We start from the raw sequence: 20,662 nt of genomic DNA, 5'->3' as shown, positions 1-20,662 counted from the left end.
ATATATTCTCATACTTTTAGGAAAAACAAAATCTAAACGTATTGGCAAAATCTGACATTGACACGTGGTTAGTCTACATGGCGACACAATATTGCTTAGGATGGTTTTTATGTGGGAATAAACGAACAATGGAACTCTATCCCCACAAGAAGTATCTTTGTCCCTGTAACTTCTTTCCCGGGAGACGAAAGCAATATCCCGGTGAAGCACTCTAAAGACGGCACCGAGGATCCATTAATGAAGCAATAGTTCGGGGTCTTACTTGGTCTTCAATCGCCTCTGAAATATTCGGTATCCAGTCATATCCACTACGTGTGATACTTATCTTACAACCAACAAGTATTTTGGTGGTTGCTAACCACCCAAAGCGACTGTGAAAGGTGAAATTAGGCATATGAACGTTGGACTTAGTCTATAAATACCCTTACTTCCCTCACTTGTAATTCATTCAGATACGCCCTGACCTTGAGGAGTGCGACCGACACTCAACCGAGATATTTCAGTCGAGCAAGCCTACATGATGCCTTCTACCCGACCTTACCCATGAATGAATCAAAGATGTATACCATTCGTTAAACAGTGAGAGAATTTCATGAACAACACCAATTTCATTACCACTAGTTACTTCATTTGCAATTCCCAAAATACATTACACATTTTTTGTTTAGAAGTGGAAACATGTGCCACATATACAACATTTCTAGTTTGACTTACCAAAAATAATATACAACCCACACTATGTCTCTGGAGCCTCTAATGGATATAAAAGAGTAATGTGATGGTTTCGGTAATAAGGCCCCGGCTATACCTCAAACATTATGCATAAGGAACAAAAGATATAAGACCTCGATATGAAGTAGAGCTCACCAAGTCAGCTGAGAAGAGGGTATACCGCTATCACTGATCAATGCCGCCTGCTGTGGAACCACCTACACCCATTAAAGATGCAGCGCCTCCAACAAGAGGGACGTTAGTACATATGGAATAGTATTAGTATGCAAGACCAAACACCTTCTCAATAAATCAAGTAACAGTACAAGGAGAAGAAACATAGAATCAACGAGAGCTTCATACAACATTAGAGCATCAAGTTAAGAGAAATATAAGTTTTCACGTGAATATCAATATTTTTAAGTTGGGAGATTTTTAGTACCGATACACCACCTTGCTTTCAGCACGAAGTCTGATCTCGGCCCGATCGACTAAGCCGTCTCACCCAAGACATCCTATCACAACACCACAATGTACGCGTCATGATGTCTGATCTCGGCCCGATCGGCTAATCCGTCTCACCACAATGTCGTGTGGGTTGACATCACATTCCGCTAGCAATTATCCCATCCCAATTAAGGGGAATAATCTCAACACACCAATCTTATCCTATTTAAAAGGAATAATCTCAACACAACAGTACATGGATTTATCCATCAATCACTCCGATACCGGCACATGTAATTTCGGGGTTAGGTTATTTCAACTTACCCTTCCTCGGTGACTAACGATACTCCCATAACATTTATTATATAAAGGAGTTATAGCTCATTTCATAACCTTTCACACATTCTCTTCATTTCATTGGCACCATTTCCACAAGTGTAATTTTTATTCTGGGCACGATGTCCGCATTTTAAATCTCATACTCACTTCTTTCACTTTCAAGCATCATCATAGATTGTCAACAATAAGAGCATTTATAATCAAGACTTTGAATATGTATATGAGCAATATGAGTTTTAAGCATGTTTAGTTCTTCTTAAAAAATTAGGCATAATAACTTGTAATTGAAACATGATTATAAATCATAACATTTTGGTATATTAGTTATACTTGAATACAGTCCCGAAGGGAGAACATACTATGATAAGGGCAATAACACATTTTGAGTATATATATATCTTTCGACACAAAGCTTAGTTGGAATAGTCGAATTAATAAGGAATTACTCGAAAAATGAGAAACAAGAACTTGGGCCAATCACACTTGAACTTACGAGAACATCATGGAATTCGACTCTACAAAAAGAGTTTAGCCAACATACCTCGTTTGAACCTTTCTTAAACTAGTACAATGTTCCAAAAATCCTAGCGACTTCAATCTATTATATACATGACAAAATGGAACCATAATTAGGGAGAGATTCATGGGTTCGATTCATTTAAGCATTTCATAAAGCACTAGGTGTGCAAATTCGACTATATTCCTTCACCCCACAATCAATCCCCACTACAATGGGTCACCCATATATGTTCTACAACCTCCCTACCACCTTCATTGGCACATACATGCATAATTAACCAACTCATATTCTCAAGAACCACCTTTCCCAGTACCTATTTCCAGCCAAATTTTGAAATTGAAGGCCAGGGCTAGAACCTTACCTCTTTAGTAGACAATTTTGCAAGCTTTCCTTGTGAATTCTCCAAGGTTTGAGCAAGGAATTGGAGTGGAAGTGTTGGAGCTCCTCCTTCTCTCTCTAGTTCCTCCCCTTTCTCTTAAAATATCATAACTTTCCTTCAAAAACGGTCCTTTAAGTCTATTTATTAAAATAGGGCCGGGTTAAAAAAAAATCACAAAATATACCCTCTGAACTCAACTCTGCGGTCGCAGAGTGTACCGCAGAACAGGTATGTGGTCCGCAGACCAATTATGTGGCCGCGAAATGGACCGCGGAATCAACCTCCGAAAATTTCATATTGAATTCTGCGATGGAAGTGCGGTCCGCGAAATAATTATGCGATCGCATAATGTATCGCAAAATAACCTCCGAAATTGGCTTTATTTCTGTTGCACTTTGCGGCGGGTCTGCGGTCCGCAAAGTGGTTCTGCGATCGCCGCAGAAATACCCTGTCCCCAACGCATCGCACAACCCACAAAGTCCGTAAAATTATCTACAACTCTCAACACATTAGCCTACCTCGACACCACGAAACCCCCGATTCTAGGTAAAATTTTACGGACCTTACAACAATTAATCTTTACTTTGCAGCATTGTCTCTCGTAACAAAGCTCAATTAGATCATCCTTCTTTTGCTTATTTGCCTTTTTTCGTTGGTTATTGCTCATTTAGTCTAATAATGAGATTCATTCAATTAAGCTCTAATTTGAACTAATTGCCAATGATCTCATTAAATATTAATTAAATTGTTTTATCCGCAATTATTTTTGGGTAAAACACTAATACCTCTAAATTTTAACTTCTCAAATTTACCACTTTGACTAGGCGCCACTAGCTACACAAATTAGCTGAGATTGTCCTTCACATAAGTTGCATATCCCTCATTTTCATTAATGTTAGAATATAAAGTCAATACTTTTATGGGAGGTTTGGATTTATTTTTTGGAATGAAAATCTAATTTTTGTTGGTTTTTACGTTTTGAAAACTAAAATAAATAGATTTTCAGCTTACTTGTAATTTATTAAAACACCTCGTGGTTTTGGATTTTCCAAAACAATTTTGTAAAAGTTTCTCAAAATGATGTCATGCTAGAATACGCTGATAATGTAAAAACTATTTATACAATTAGTCAATTATACGATAGTTTGCAATAATTATTAATTGGCGACCTCTATAATAAAAGTGATAAATAACCTATTATCACAAAATAAAATTATTTTACATAACTTAAATCCTTTTGATATTCTTTGTCCATTTTCTCAACTCAAATCTTAAAATTTGAGCTCCCGTCTTGTTTTCCTTTTAACAGCTGTTTGAATTTGGCGCCAAGCCCGCTCAAGAAATAAGGAATGAAAAATGTGAAAAGCTGAACCCGCCAAATTCGGCCCATTCACCATTCAGAGCAAAGTCAACACTCGCAACTATTGTTCCATTGTCCTAAATATCCACTCGACAAAGCCCACAGCTTTATAAACTCTCCGGCGCCGCCACTTCCCACCGTCCGCCGCTGCTAATATACCCTCCATGGCGGACATTCAAACCCAAAAAACCAACGTCTGCATCATCGGCAGTGGTCCGGCGGCTCACACTGCCGCTATTTATGCCGCACGCGCCGAGCTGAAACCGATACTTTTCGAAGGATGGATGGCCAATGACATCGCACCAGGTGGTCAGCTCACCACCACCTCCGAGGTCGAGAACTTCCCCGGTTTCCCGGAAGGACTCGCCGGCGGTGAACTCATGGACCGGTGCCGCGCCCAATCCGTTCGATTCGGTACACAAATCTTCACCGAAACAGTAACTAAAGTCGATTTCTCTTCAAGTCCTTTCAAAATCATCTCCGATGAAAGGACCGTACTAGCAGACGCCGTTATTATAGCTACCGGTGCCGTTGCTAAGCGGCTCGTATTCCCCGGGTCTGGTGAAGGCGTAAACGGCTTCTGGAACCGCGGGATCTCGGCTTGCGCCGTGTGTGACGGCGCAGCTCCGATCTTCCGTAATAAGCCGTTAGCTGTAATCGGCGGCGGAGATTCCGCAATGGAAGAAGCTACATTTTTAACGAAATACGGTTCAAAAGTGTATATAATTCATAGGAGGGATGAATTTAGGGCTTCCAAAATAATGCGAAATAGAGCATTGTTTAATCCTAAGATTGAAGTGATTTGGAACTCCGCGGTGGTGGAGGCTTATGGAGAAAAGGTTTTGGGAGGATTGAAGGTGAAAAATGTGGTTAACGGAGAGGTTTCGGACTTGAAAGTTTCGGGTTTGTTTTTTGCTATTGGACATGAACCTGCTACTAGATTTTTGGATGGACAGTTGGAATTGGATTCTGATGGGTATGTTGTGACTGAGCCTGGAACGACAAAGACTAGTGTTAAGGGTGTTTTTGCTGCTGGTGATGTTCAAGATAAAAAGTATAGGCAAGCTATTACTGCTGCTGGTTCAGGTACTCTTTTGGTCTTTGTCAGTTTGCTTTGTTGAGCATTGCTTCTACTTCTCTATTGGTTGTGTTTGAGTAGTATCATAGAATTGGAATTATAACAGTGCTGATTCACCCCTTTTTCAACAAGAAAAACTATGCCTCACACCAAACTATTTTGAGTCGGGCTATATGAATCATTTATTATTCTGCTCTCTTGGGGCTTATTTCGATCCAATAGTCACTAGTTTGTATTTTAGGACAAAATACTGGTTCTCTAAAATAAGGGATTACTAATTTCAGCTTAGTATTCTACACCTGGTTGACTCGTTATTTAATTTAGTAAGTATATTTGATGTGGACGTTTGGAGAAGCATTACATGTCGTTGGAAAGTGAATATATAGAGACTATTCTTATGTTGGTATTGGCCTCGCAAATTTCCAGAGCAGCACTATGATGGTGCTGGGACTGTACATAGCATATTACGGTAGCTCCCTTCTACTGCAAGGAGTCAATATTGTCCAAAAGAGTGTCGAAATGTATTACAGTTTTTATCTTACACCAGTAAGCATATAATTGTAAGCATCGATATTTCTACCGTGTAATGCCTCTCTTTTGCCGTGAAAACAGCTAAAGTCTCGTTATATTCATATGGTCCTGTATAATGCATCTGGAATGCTGTTCCAGGTAGCCTCGAGATGCTTCTTTAACTTCTACTTCTCCAACTATTGATTACATCTTTCAGCTTTTTGAGCATCATCCATTTTACACCAAAATAAATTGTGAAAAGTCCCCAGATATGCTAGGACAGTGGATAGTGCAACAATAGGTGTTCTTAAACTTACTCTGCCTCATTACACAAAAACAATTTGGTGCACATACTTTTCTCCCCTCTCTGTAAGTTATCTTGAGTTAGATATGCCTTGTCTGATGCAATCCAAGTCGAATACATTACCTTCAGGGGTGCCTTGCATTTCCATAATATTTTCCATGGCCATTGATTACACCTTGCATTGCTATTCAGTGGTCTGAAACGAGACTTTACAGTGCAACATCCATCCTTCTCCGCCTTCCAAATCAACCTATCATTCTGTGAAGTTGACTTCCAACTTCAGTGATTAGGGCCCATTTTATCCACCATTCTGCAAAGGCCTTTCTTTCCATCATTTCCAGTAAAAATGACCAGTTGACATGGAAATACGCCTTCTAGATCCAGTTTGCACATTACCTCAGGTTCTTCTCTCTCAACCTTGTATTCAGGCATGCATTTGCAATAAGGGATGCATCAATGATCTGTCTCCATGTATAAATGCATTCTGATTGAGTAGTACCAGCTTTGTTACCACTTTTTTCAATCTTTGTCTCAACACCGGCAACAATTTTGTATACACTTTGGCAACTATTCTACTCAACATTCTTCAGTAGTCTAACTAACTCTTCTTTGTATGAATGGATTAGGAAACTGATCGGATTAAACCTTGGAATGATTTGCACATACATGGTCGTGAATAGTTAATAAAGTAATCCAGTACCCAATTTTTGAAATTAAATTAGGGTTTTGATTTATTATACATTCTGAAAAAAACTCGGTTTTGGTTTATGTTGATTCGCTATTGTTAATCAAATGTTTAGGATTGAACAATATCATGTGATCTGATTGTAGGAAAAATCAGAGGCATAGCCAGGATTTGAAGTTTATGGGTTCTGAATTTACTATCGAACTCATAGCTTGTTTTAGTTATTGGGTTTGCAATTAAAAATTTATACATATGTGATAAATTTTCTAATACAAATACAGGGTTTAAGCAAAAGTTACTGGGTTTATCGGAACACGTATTCTTTTAAAATTGTTACGGAAAGGACATTGTAATACAAAAGAAATAGCAAAAAGCCAAAACTTAAGAAAATTCTAACATGATCTTATGTGGTTAAATGTAGACTTCTTTTTCCTATTAGAGCTTTTCTCATCAAAAAGCAACCAGAATAAAATAACGCAGTTGATAAATGAGTTAGTAAATTTCTGGGTGTTCTTTAGGTCATTTGATTATGGTTTAAATGTCACCCAAGTTTTTGCTGGACTTAGGTGTCTTCATAACTCAGTGATTTGTTCACGATTATTACTTATTAGTGAAAAATCACTTCCAACTCAACAGAAATGCCAAAGTAATCTTAAGTGGGCGTTTGGACATAAGAATTGTAAAATTCCAAAATAGAGGGAAATTTTTTTAAAATAAAAATGGTATTTGAAATTTAGAATTGTGTTTGGACATAAACATAATTTGGGTTGTTTTTGAAGTTTTGTGAATGATTTGAGTGAAAATTTTAAAAAACAGTTTTTTGGAGTTTTTCAAATTTCCGAAAATTTCCAAAATGCATCTTCAAGTGAAAATTGAAAATTTTATGAACAAACATTGATTTCGAAAAAAAGTGAATTTTTTTTGGAAAAAGGGAAAAAATTTCTTATGTCCAAACAGGCTCTAATCAACAATAAATTTGTTGGCCTTGATTCATCAAAAAAGATATTTTTCTCTATAGTGCATTATGATGGTATCTCGTACAGATGACTGATTTGAAAGCAATTCCTGAGATAGGTGAAAGGTTTTTCACGCAAGGGAATAGTGCAGTACATTGACTATAAGCAAATACTCCATGAAAATTGTTCAATTCCTAGTGATTGATAGTCTCGGGAGGTGAAAATAATTTAATAAAAAGTTGATTGTCAATTATTTTATGTACTAGCAGTGACCACTATATAAAGACCAACAATATATCCTCTCAGAGTGTCAGTTATTTATTTCTTTTAAAGTTTACGCCCTGATTTTTAGTTTTGCAAATGCAACTATAATCTCCAGTCATAGCTATCAGAAAGAGACTCTTTTTGTCCTACTTGTCCATTGTCATTGATAAGGTTGGTATCCCATTCATCAAATACTCCCGCTCTGACAGAGTGAGTGTGAGATATGTTGTCAATCTTGATATATAAGGTTTTTCAAGGTTATGTGAATTTCAGATGTAGTGTCAGTTTGTGAACTTTATCATTTCTTCTGGTCCCGTATTATACTACTCAAATGCTAAAGTAGATTGGTTGTACACTTTTACTAATGCAGTTTTGTACTTTCTGAGATCTAAATAACAAGAATCACCAAATTCCTGTATCAAATTTATGATTCTATGATCTTCTGATTGCTTCCTACTTTTAGCAAATTTTGTGCCATCACAACAAATGTCGAGCGGTGCATTTGTTGAGTTAGCACTTTTCAGTGCTAACCCTGGACTGCCAATACTGTTTAACCAAACTATTAGTTGCTCCCTCTCCCTCTCTCCCTCTCTAAATATACATTACATACATATATATATATATATATATATATATATATATATATATATATATATATATATATATATATATATATACTATGGCACGATATTAGTGGCCTTTGTTCGTTATGATGCAATGAGTCGCTTTACTATTTTGATTTAGTGGAGAACGTACAAACATTTGCGACTTAAATCTCCACTCTCACTGATCTAATCTCAAAGATTTCTCTCAGCATGCATTAGACAATGTGTGTTTCTCAGCTCTCCTTGTAATAATCATATGAGTTTGACATATGCTTTGAAGCGAGTAGTTCGCAAGCCTCAAGGGGTACTTTTCGGTGTCGGATGTAGCTAACAAGCAATGGGTTGAACCAAACCCAGTAATTCAGTACGGAGATTAGATATAGATGTACGGAGATTAGATATAGATTAGATATTTTAATATGCCTGCATATTAATATATATGTTACATTTTGAACCCATAATTCTGAAAGTGCAATAGGTTCAGTAGTAAAACCATAAAGATTGAACCTATCAAGTCACAATCCAAAATTAGCCTCTCGTACCTTTTCGTGGCCGGCCTCTTTTTTGTCCTAGTGGTCCATTGTCATTGATAAGGTTGACATTCCATTCATCAAATACTTCAGCTCTGATAGAGTGTGAGATATGTTGTCAATCTTGATATTTTAGGTTTTTCAAAGTTATGCAAATTTAAGATTTAGTGTCAGTTTGTGACAATGTCACTAGGTGTAAAATCATGGTGAATGAAGGAGTTAAAATAGGACGAGGTATACCTAAAATCACATGGAAATAATTTGTCTCGAAGGACTTACAATTTTGGGGATCCATGAAGACAGAAAAAGATAGGTCACAATGGAAGAAAAGAAATCTATATAGGAGATACATATGAGTTTAGAACTTGTTTTAGACTTTAGCACTTTTACTGTAGGTCTTTTTTTCTAGGAGTGGTTTAGCCTTACGAGACGTACATTTAGAAAATATACAAAACTTCTAATAGAACTTATTTGTATTTGCGTAACATTGACATGAGATGAGTTTAAATGGTATAACATGGTCAATAAGGATTCATATGGACAACCCCAACTTGTTTGGGACTGAGGTGTGTTAGTGCTGGTGATATCACACAAGGTCTATAGATTGTCTTTCTCAATTCTAACAGAACTTTTGTGTGAGTACTAATTGATTACACGATATAAGAGTATTTCAGTTGATGTTGCTCGTATTGGTCTTCAGTGTGGAAACATTTGAACTTTAAAACTTCAGTTTTCTCTCAGGATAACTGATAGCCTTATGTCACAATTGGGACTCTAAGATGTTTCTTCTTTGAATTTCATATTCTGTAGGATGCATGGCAGCCTTGGATGCAGAGCATTACTTGCAAGAAATTGGTGCCCAAGAAGGAAAGAGTGATTGATAAGCATAGGTTCTGTTGAATTAGAACTGAATTCGTGTCGCAAAATAATGGGAATCAGTCTAAATTCCACGTATCTGTTCAAAGAAATTATTATCATTATGATTTTTATGGATGAGAAGGAACTTTCTTGTAACGATTATCCAAGCCATCGGATGACGGATGGATGCAATGGCTAGTATCATTTGTTTTCATTCTATATTGTGGCAAAAGCTTTCAGACTTTTGCAGGTGATGTATGAAGGCTAAGAGTAACTACCCATTTCAGCTAAAGAGTTATGCTGTGACTGACGTTGTGAAAATGATTTAAGAGTATTTCTTAGGCATGTTTAAACCTGGCTGAACGTGTGATGTAAATGCTGTAACTTTGGGTTGGAAGAAAAGATGTTTTAGTTAGTAGTATAGGCATGGTCTTTCTTGCCTCACTGTTTTAATTGCAACTTGCAAACAAAAGAATTCTGTTTTTATTAAGTGTGCGCAGATCATTTCTTTCTCATTTGAATAACAAGCGTGCTTGTGTACGGTTGCCACCATATCAAACGATAATGGGCACAGTAGCTGAAAACCGTCTTAGCTCAGCTGAGCTTTCTTCCCACGATAGAAAGATCGATATAGAATTTATACTTGACAGGTTCAACCTTTAGATTATTATCAGTTACTTATATACTGCTGAACATTTACACTATAAATTATGAGTATTAGAATTTAATATTTGTTGAAATTTAGAATATATAAATACATCGTCTCGAAAATAACTGTATTAAGTTATACTGAATCCATACTAAATCCCCTCTGCCATGTAACATGGTTTTGACAAAAGAGAGCAAACTTCACTTGTCGAATGTTTTGTGCATGTCTTCCCTGTGCATCCAGGAAAAAACTCAACTCTTCCCGCTTCAGGAGTGGGGTTATCTTATTTCAAGGGTTCCTTCATTAAAAATTATACTGTGCAAATAAGGTAAAAACAAATTATTATGTACATTCGAACCTCTCTATAACAGTCTTATTTGTTCCGATATTTTTTGGTTTCTATAGTGAAGTGTTGTTATAGAGTACATATATTATAACAAAACATAAAAATCGGTTCGACAAAAAATTGGTTTTTATTGTGAATGAATGTCATATAAGAATTATTAGTTTGAGTACCCGTATGAATTACTAAAGAACTTAGTTCTTTACCGTATTTCTTAAACGTGAAGTAAAATAAGCAGTAAAATAAACACAACGATTTTTACGTGAAAAATCGCCCGGCTAAAAGTGCAAAACCATGACCTACTGCGTAGGTTTTTCAACTTCAACTCTACTAGAACAATGAGCCAAAATATATCAATTACAAGATTGTAATTCAATACTCTCCAGTACTCCTACTACGACTATTTGATTCACAAGTTACTCTAACTTGTAAAACAAACACTCACTCCAACTCACTAATTGTTTGTGATACTTAGATTACAATTCAATTTCCTATAATACATTCACTAGACTAACTCAAGAAGAACACAACCCTGGTACTCGACTAGAGTGCACAAATATAGTTCTTTAGCTGATGTGTAAAAGAATAATATCAGAAGTCCAAAATAGATAGTATTTAAATGCCCTAAACTTCAAGATCTTCTAGGAGTCCTATGCATAATCAACTTCTCATTTGATAGGACTCATATTGTTCCAAGGACTCCACAAGTTTTGGGACTCTTGTCTCTTACTAATTTATCCGTATCTTCTTGTGCAACAACCCTTATCACACGAAGCAACCTTCTTCCACCAAACTCGGACCTGGGTAACTTTGAGATAAAGTTACTATCTTGCACAGACGTTCAATCATCAACCTGAGGAGCTGGTCCTTTACCCTGAGGAGCTGGTTCTTAGAATAGTTAAGCAGCTACGTTGAGGACCTGGTTCTTCGAACAATGAATTTAAACAAACTTTGTTAATCATCAAAATCTCAATACTCAACAAATTCCTCCTTTTTGATGATGACAAACTTTGTGCACACTAGAACCAGGTAATCACAACAAGTCGCGATCAATCAACATGCACATTACACCATAGACAGACATATTCATAACAATACCCCCAACCCTGTCTTCCCCCTTTTGGCATCATAAAAAAGAAGAAGATGTTAGACATATGAATCATAGTTAATGAAAAATTCAAGGTCATACTGGGTACAACACACACTCAAGAATTATCAAAGAAAACAATCTAGGCTGATAATCCAATATTGTACGAAACATTAAAATAGTATAAGAGAAGTCATTTAGTAGTGCCAAAATAAGCCCAGGGCCTTGTCTTAAACCATTAGAATAAAATAAACTAAACATACTGCAAACTACTCAGACTAGAACAAAAAGAGAAAAAAGATTAAAGCATCACTAGGATATCAAAAGAGACTAAGGACACTGGGAAAGAACAAGTTCATAGTTGAGAGGTAGAGGGGGTCAATGCTTTCATAAGAGTGGCAATCTATTGGGCATGATCTTACTTATCTCTTCTGAGCTCTTCCCTAAGCTGCATGGTTTCTTTTCTCATCTCATCATTGTCTTCACGAAGCTTGGCATTCTCCTCAACAGTCAACTCCAACCTCTTACTGAGCTCTGCTGCCCTGCTTCTTCCAGGCAGAATAGCAGATCCTATTGCTCCTCTAACCCTGATCTACTCATGGCCACACTGCTTGAGGGTAACAACATCCAAAACATCATTATGATTTCCATACTTAATCTCAGGTAAGGCAATGTTGAGCTTGTCAAATAGCTCAGTCAACATGAAGCCATAAGGCATAGCATGCTTAGGCTTGGAAGTGTCTGCAGCTCTTTCCATGTGCTGAATCATTAGGATAGAGATATTGATAGGTCTACCAGCATCATGCAGTTCTATTACAGCCATGTCCAACAGAGTTGCCTCATGCCTTCTCTCAGACCTCTGCAGAATATAGGAATTGACAAAGTGAAACAACAGCTTGTGGAAGGGGGTCATATCAGTCTTGTACACTTTATGAGGAGCATCCAGTTCAACTTTTGGGAAGAACTTCCTTATGACCATAATTCCTGTGTCAACATCATTTTCTATGGCTGGCCACTTTTTCTTCAGGTAATTGTCAAATCCTAAAGATGAAATATTCAGAAGCATCCCCAGCTTCTCAGCATCAAACTCCATTTCAAACCCCCCTTACCTTACTTTTAACCACCTTTCCATCAAATTTGAAGTTTTTATAGAACTCCACCATAGCAGGAACACACACGGGGCGGGGGAAGGGGGGAGGGGGTATGTATTTCTATCCCTGTAACTCAAGTTTTTTTCAACTAGTTGAGTCATCCATTTTTCATTAGTGTTTGCAAGAATCTTCCCATTGAGTAATTTTTTTGTTCATGAACTCTGTGAGTCTATCAACCACAGTTGGTACATTCTTTCTCTTCTTTCCTCTACTGACCCTTGCAGATGGGGTAGCAGTTTTTGTAGGTTTGGCAACCTTTCTCTTTTGTGCAGAGGACTTTTCTGAAAAAGTAGACTCAGACTCATCTTCTCCATCCAACTCAACCACAAGTTCCACAACTGAAACTTGCTTCCTTGGCTTCTTGGAACCTCTGGACACCTTAATGATTTGTTAATCAACAACCTTTCTTTTACCTAGTGTAAGAGGAGTCCTGACAGGAGGAGCCACTTCTTTTCTTGTTGGAACTGCAGATTTTGTTGCTTTCACATGAGTCTTCCTAGGTTTCTTCCCTACCTCAGACAAGGGCAAGTCATCTTCATCATTGCTGTCCTCCTCATCTCCAGTGAAAGGAGTTAATAAGGGCCCAGGTTCTTCAGTCCTTTTCTGTCCACTTGCTTCTTTTAAAGGGGCTATGACAGTGTTCCTAATGGTCATAGAGCCTTCAGATTCCTCACTCATATTTTCATTCTCTTCCTCTCTTTCTTCATCCACTCCTTCACTCTCACTTGTCTTTTCTTGATCCTCACCTTCACTCTCAGAATTACCCTCTTCTTCACTATTCTTTTTTTCTTCTACAGAATCATCCACTTGTTTACCTATCCTATCTTTTGTCTCACTCTCCTTCTCTTCACCAGAATCTCCCTCATTCTCACTCTTTTCCTCTTCATTAGCGATGTCTTGAGTAGTATGTTCCTCATGACTGCCTACAACTCCTTCTTCCTTTTCACCCCCATTATCATCCTCATCCTCCGTCCAACTGAATAAAATACCATCAGATGCCTCCTTTTGCACTGGTTATTTACTCCCTTCCCTCTCAACCACAGGCACCACAGTAGTGGTATCTACCTCTTTCTCCAGAGTTCTTCCACTCTTTTCTAATCTAGGATTTTGATGGAACTTATTGAAGGATGATTTTCCTATTACGTTTAATATAGATTTGATTTAGCTTTTTCTCTATTTGTTCAACTACGTTTACATTGTGGTTGATTGAAGATCTCTCAATTGATTGTGCCTATTTAGTGTGTATTTCTTGGAAGAGAATGCATATTTAGGTAGTTGTTAAACAACATCACTCCTAACGATGTGAGAGATCAATACGGAGGGTTTAAAGGTAGGATTAAGAATAACAAAACATTGGTGTAATCCTAGTGAGCAGTAAACTAGTTCCAGTTAGTGTAGTTCAAAAGAATATGTCTAGTAAATTATGGTAGTTACTCGGAAGAGAATTACGATACTCATAGTACTCACGATCAGTAGAGAATACTTAGGCAAATTTATAGGAAACGTAGCGGGGAGGATTCCGACAATAGGGAAAATCATAACCTTAGACTGTTCCAAATCTTATTTACAACCTGTCCTTCATTAGTTATCAATTACTGCATTTTCATTACTTGGTTCTTTGTTAGTAAACATCAAATTCATCATTTAATATTTTTGAAGGTTGATTACTTGAATTCGTGCGAGTCTAGTGGCTGTAGTTAGTAGGTTAATTCCCTGTGAGATTCGACTCCGGACTTGTTAACCAGATTATATTTGCAACGACCACTAGACCTCTTAGGAGGCATAGTTGGGTGTGATCAAATTTTGGCGCCATTGCCGGAAAATTAACGGTGTTATTAATTGCAACTAAAAGAAGTGCTAGAATTCTTAGTTTAGTCGATTTTCTTCATTTCAAACTAATTATATTGAAATTCTAACGTTTGTAGTATTGGGTGTTACAGGTGCATGCCTAGAAACTCCTCAAGAACTGGTGAATTGTTCGAAGCATTATCAGATCCTGAGAAAGTTTTCAAGGCATTGAATCGTGCAAACAAGAAGGACAAACGGCAACATAACTCAACTAAACGAATCAAACTAGATATGGGTGACGTCATAGACGACCAAAACAACCGGAACAATGTGAACGACCCGAACAATCGGGGTGTGACACGTCTTGTGCCAGAAGCGGCCTTGTATGATTGGGCACAAAACACCGCTGAAAATCTGGCAACCACAATTGCAGTCCCTCAGATACAAGAAGAATCATTTCAAATCACAAACAACATGCTACACCTGCTGTAGAATAAGGGATTGTTCTCAGGGTCGTACATTGAAGACCCACAGCAGCATCTGAAAAACGTTTTGTCAATTTGTGTCACTCAAAGGTAGCTGAATGTGACATCAGAAGCAATCCGACTATTATTGCTTCTATTCTCAGTGATTGGAGAAGCTCAGACTTGGCTCAATTCGCTCCCCATAAATTCCATCACCATATGGGAGGAATTGGTTAAGCAGTTCTTGAACAATTTCTACCCGCCAAATAAGACTTCCAAGCAAGTTGATGAGATATTGAGCTTCAGGCAGAAACCATCCGAAACATTGCAAGAAACGTGGGAGAGGTTCAAAGGTATGTTGGTTAAGTGTCCACACCATGGCATTCCAGATCAGATGTTGGGAGAAAGGTTCTACATGGGACTGGCTAACAGCTTGAAGGCCAACGTTGATGCTTCAGAAGGAGGAGAATTTTTGAGCAAATCATTTAGAGAGTGTAAAGTCCTGCTAGATAAAATGGCTCAAAACTCACGATGGATGACAAGAGACACTACAATCACCCCTGTAGTTCACTCAGTAGCTTTGGACCCAAACAATTCCATAGCAGAGAATATGGCCACTTTGATGACGCAAATGAGTATCCTCACCAAGAAGATTGACGAATCAGGCCAGAAGCAGGTACACATAGTTGACACGACTAATGGAGGATTATGTACATCATGTATTAACCAACCATATGTATGCTCGTGGAGTAGTGAAAGCGACAACCAGAACTATCAAGAAAATATGAACTATATGGCCAACTATGGAGGACAGAGGCAAGGTGGTCAGAATTTGGGGCAACAGAATTAGCAGTATAGACCAGCACAACAACAGTACAACAATAGCAACAATCCTGGAGCTATACGACCACATGGACAAGTTTACTAAAGGCAATAGGGATATAATCAACAAAATCAGCAGCTAGATTATCAACAGCCTCAACAACAACAAAAAGTGAGACAAGATGATGGGTTGTCTGAAATTAAAGGAATGTTGCAACAACTGATTGGGTCCAATGCAAAAATGCAAGAGAAAGTGGAAGCACATGACTCAGCAATAAAAGGCATTGAGATTCAATTAGGGCAGATATCTATGGCTCTGAATAATCATCCCCAAGGGACGTTACCTGCAGACACGCATGTCAATCCAAAAGAGTAGTGACCGAAGCAGCTTATGGTAGTGAGTTTAAGAAATGGTAGAGATCTAGATCTAGAGCAAGAAATTGCTCGCAAAAGTTGACAAACTGAAACACTTGTGCCAGTAGCCACTGAGGTAGATGATTCAACAGGGTTAACTGAGGTAATGGTACAACATGCACAAGAGGACACAAGCAAAGAAAAAGAGGTAATGAAAGAGACAAAGGTAGTGCAAGAAAAGGAAGTAGAAGCAGTGCCCGAGCAGGATCAAACTCAAATCACAGGAAGGAAGCGACCTCCAGCACCCTTCCCACAGATATTGGCCAAATATCAGAAGGATGAGCAGTATAAGAAATTCATGGAGATGCTCAAGAAAATCCAGGTGAACATTCCATTGATTGACTCCTTGAGGGAGATGCCTGGGTATGTAAAAATGATGAAGGACTTGATGTCTCGCAAGTATGAGTTTCAAGACTTGGCCACTGTTACACTAACCCAGATCTGTAGTGCTGTCATGATGAGACGCAAAACTAAGAAGTTGTACGACCCAAGGAGCTTCACAATCCCATGCACAATAGGCAGCTATGATTTTGCTCAAGCATTGTATGATTTGGGGGTGAGCATAAACTTGATGCCCTTGGCTATCTATAAAAGACTAGGCATTGGAAGAGCAAGACCCACGTCCATGTTACTACAGCTTGCCGAACGAACGGTGAAGAGGCCATCAGGTATACTTGATGATGTACTGGTGCAGGTTGGAAGGTTTGTGTTTCCGGCAGATTTTGTCATTCTGGACTGCCGGGTTGACGAGGAGATTCCCATAATTTTGGGAAGGCCATTCTTGGCCACGGGGAGAGCTCTAATCAATTGTGAAACTAGGGAGCTAAAGATGAGACTGAATGATGAAGAGATAACATTCAATGTGCAAAAGTCTATACGGCGACCCAGTGAGTTTGCAAATTGCTCTTTGTTAGAAGCTGTGGATGTGATCATGGAGGAAGATGATGAAGCCCTTAATACAAAAGATCCTCTTGCGGCCTGCCTCATAAACTTAGAAGAGGTAAATGGTGAGGACTTGGCAGAGTGGGTGTTAGATCTTGAAGGCCAAGGGTACTGTAAAAGAGAGCCTGAATTCGAGTCTTTACACTTAGAAGAGAGAAAGACTCCTCCAGCTAAGCCATCGATCGAAGAGCCACCACAGTTGGAATTAAAACCACTACCATCTCACCTCAGGTATGCTTTCTTGGGACCTAACTCGACTTTACCTGTTATTATCTCATTTGGTTTGTTAGATATGCAGGCAGAACAACTTTTGCAGGTGTTAATAGAGTGCAAAACTGCAATTGGGTAGACTATTGTAGATATTAAGGGGATCAGCCCGGCCTTCTATATGCACAAGATTGTACTAGAATAGGGTCACAAACCTTCCAGAGAACATCAAAGAAGGCTGAACCCCAACATGAAAGAAGTCGTGAAAAAGGAGGTGATCAAGTGGTTAGATGCAGGAATCATTTTCCCCATCTCTGACAGCAACTGAGTTAGCGTAGTTTAGTGTGTGCCAAAGAAAGGTGGAATGACTGTGGTGCAAAATGAGAACAACGAGTTGATCTCAACAAGAACAGTCACATGATGGCAAATTTGTATAGACTACAGAATATTGAACAAGGCCACCTGAAAAGACCATTTTTCGTTGCCATTCATTGATCAGATGCTAGACAGATTGGCGGGGAGGTCCCATTTTTGCTTTCTGGATGGATACTCGGGGTATAACCAGATCTCTATTGCTCCAGAGGATAGAGTGAAAACATTGTTCACTTGTCTGTATGGCATCTTTGCCTTTTGGAGAATGTTGTTTGGCCTCTGCAATGCACCCGCCACATTCCAAAGGTGCATGATGGCCATTTTCACAGATATGGTAGAGGAAATAATAGAGGTTTTCATGGATGACTTCTCAGTGGTGGGGAACTCATTCGAGGATTGGCTTATGAACTTGAAAAGAGTATTGAAGAGGTGTGTGGAGACTAATCTGGTACTGAACTGGGAAAAGTGCCATTTCATGGTACATGAAGGTATAGTCTTGGTACATCTAGTGTAAAGTAAGGGCATTGAAGTAGACCGTGCTAAACTTGATATAATTGAGAAGTTACCACCACCCACTTCTGTCAAAACCATAAAAAGTTTCCTCGGCCATGCCGGCTTCTACAAGCGGTTTATAAAAGATTTCTCCAAAATTGCTAACCCTTTGTGTAAATTGCTTGAAAAAGATCACCCCTTCGTGTTTTCTGATGACTGCAGTGTAGCATTTGAGGAGTTGAAGAAGAGACTGGTGACTGCACCAATCATAGTGGCACCCGACTGGGAACAACCTTTTGAGCTTATGTATGATGCAAACGACTATGCTGTGGGAGCAGTTCTTGGGCAGAGAAAAGATAAAGTCATGCATCCGATCTACTATTTAAGTAGAACTTTGAGCGGTACCCAACTGAATTACATAGTGACAGAGAAAGAGATGTTAGCCGTGGTGTTCGCATTTGATAAATTTAGGTCATACCTGATAGGCTCGAAGGTAATTATTTATACTAACCATGCTTCCCTCAGGTACCTAATTGAGAAAAAGGAGTCAAGTCCATGCCTAATTCGATGGGTGCTACTGCTACAAGAGTTCGACTTGGAAATACGTGACCGAAAGGGAACAAAAAACCAAGTTGCTGATCATTTGTACAGGTTTGAAGGAGCGAAAAAGAAAGTTGAGGTGGAAGAGATCATGGAGACTTTCCCAGATGAACAACTTTTAGCCACGAGCCTTGAGGCAACGCCATGGTATGCGGATATTGCAAATTACCTGGAAAGCGATATTGTCCCTTATGACTTGTCCTCTGTGCAAAAGAAAAAGTTCTTTCATGATTGTCGCATGTATTTCTGGGATGAACCATATTTGTTTAGGATTTGTCTTGATAACATGATCCGGAGATGCATTCCCGAGATAGACCAATCTTCTGTTTTGCAGGCATGTCATGCTTCCCCGTATGGAGGTTATTTTGGAGGAGTAAGTACAGCTGCTAAAGTGTTGGAGTCGGGTTTTTATTGGCCGACGTTGTTTAAAGATGCACACTTCTGGGTGAAAAGTTATGATGAGTGCCAACGGACGGGGAATATATCCCGTCGACATGAGATGCCCATGAACCCAATTCAAGAGGTGGAAGTATTCGATGTATGGGGAATCAATTTTATGGGACCATTTGTTAGCTCATATAATAACAAGTACATACTTGTAGCAGTGGACTATGTCTCGAAATGGGTAGAATCTGTGGCACTTCCAACAAATGATGAGAAGGCAGTTATTGGTTTCCTGAGAAAAAATATCTTCACCCGATTTGGTACTCCAAGAGCGATCATCAGTGATGGAGGCACCCACTTCTGCAACCGAGCCTTTGCAAAGTTATTGGAGAAATATGGCATTCTCTATAAGGTTGCCACTCCGTATCACCCACAAACAAGTGGGCAAGTGGAGGTGTCGAACAGAGAAATCAAGAGTATTTTGACCAAAACTGTAAATGCTACTCGGACTGATTGGGTAAGAAAATTGGATGATGCGCTATGGGCTTACCGCACTGCATTCAAAACTCTGATTGGTATGTCACCGTATAAATTGGTGTTTGGAAAGGCATGCCACTTACCGGTGGAGTTAGAGCATAGAGCCTTCTGGGCGTTATGACAATTAAATCTGGACTTAGAGGCCACTGGAACTAGTAGAGTCACAAAGCTGCATGAACTCGATAAGTTCCGTTACCATGCGTTTGAGAGTACAAGGTTATATAAGGAAAGAATGAAGCTGGTGCATGAAAAAATATTCTTGAGCAAAATTTTAAACCTGGAGATGTGGTATTATTATTCAATTCGAGTTTGAGGTTGTTTCCAGGCAAGTTGAAGTCAAGATGGTCAGGACCATTCCGTGTGCTAGAGATTCATCTCACCGGAGCTGTAGAGATTGCATCAGAGGATGGCTCTCGCAAGTTTAGAATCAATGGGCAAAGGTTGAAACATTACTTGGGCATGGATGAGAAGAAAGTGGTATCGGTGACTCATTCGCAAGAGCCAAAAAGTGTTGAGTGAACCTTAAGTTCGATTTCCTGCGTCGTGCCGCAACGTTAAATCAGGCGCTTCATGGGAGGCAACCCATTGTAATGTTGTATTCATCATACCATGACGTTAACTAAGGCGCTCGTTGGGAGGAAACCCAATTCGTAGTTTATTTTATCGTAACTATAATTTTTTTTTTGGTTTTAGGCACTAACATATATGTAGGCAGTACCAGTGGATCGGGCAGGAGACCTCGCGATGCCAGGTTCCTAGCGCGCTTAGCTAGGTTGCATCGCTCGTGTCGCCAGGTATTTTTTGAGCGTTAAAGCTCGCCTAGCGAGGGTTATAGCGAGGTGGATCTCGCGGAAACCCTCGCGC

At 38.9% G+C, this 20,662-nt stretch overlaps 1 protein-coding gene and 1 non-coding gene across 2 annotated transcripts; one reads left to right on the top strand and one right to left on the bottom strand.

Annotated features, from left to right (window-relative positions):
- Positions 1-3,759: 3,759 nt before the first annotated feature.
- On the top strand, positions 3,760-9,967 carry LOC107760805 (thioredoxin reductase 2-like). The gene is made up of 2 exons (XM_016578911.2): positions 3,760-4,842; positions 9,499-9,967. The coding sequence occupies exons 1-2, from the start codon at positions 3,921-3,923 to the stop codon at positions 9,567-9,569; spliced, it is 993 nt and encodes a 330-aa protein (XP_016434397.1). The 5' UTR covers positions 3,760-3,920; the 3' UTR covers positions 9,570-9,967.
- Positions 9,968-15,305: 5,338 nt separating this feature from the next.
- LOC142169312 (small nucleolar RNA R71) lies at positions 15,306-15,412 on the bottom strand. The gene has a single exon (XR_012699020.1). It is a non-coding gene; the product is annotated as a small nucleolar RNA R71 (small nucleolar RNA).
- Between the last annotated feature and the right edge of the window lie 5,250 nt (positions 15,413-20,662).

Source organism: Nicotiana tabacum, chromosome 14 (genome assembly GCF_000715075.1).
Source record: "Nicotiana tabacum cultivar K326 chromosome 14, ASM71507v2, whole genome shotgun sequence".
In the NCBI taxonomy this organism is placed as follows: domain Eukaryota; kingdom Viridiplantae; phylum Streptophyta; class Magnoliopsida; order Solanales; family Solanaceae; genus Nicotiana; species Nicotiana tabacum.
This window is presented reverse-complemented; position numbering and strand designations above follow the sequence as displayed.

Bases quoted from the DNA above. Each gene is read 5' to 3' on its own strand.
- LOC107760805 (XM_016578911.2), top strand. From the start codon at position 3,921: ATGGCGGACATTCAAACCCAAAAAACCAACGTCTGCATCATCGGCAGT. The intron at 4,843-9,498 runs GTACTCTTTTGG...CATATTCTGTAG, and splicing joins TATTACTGCTGCTGGTTCAG to GATGCATGGCAGCCTTGGAT.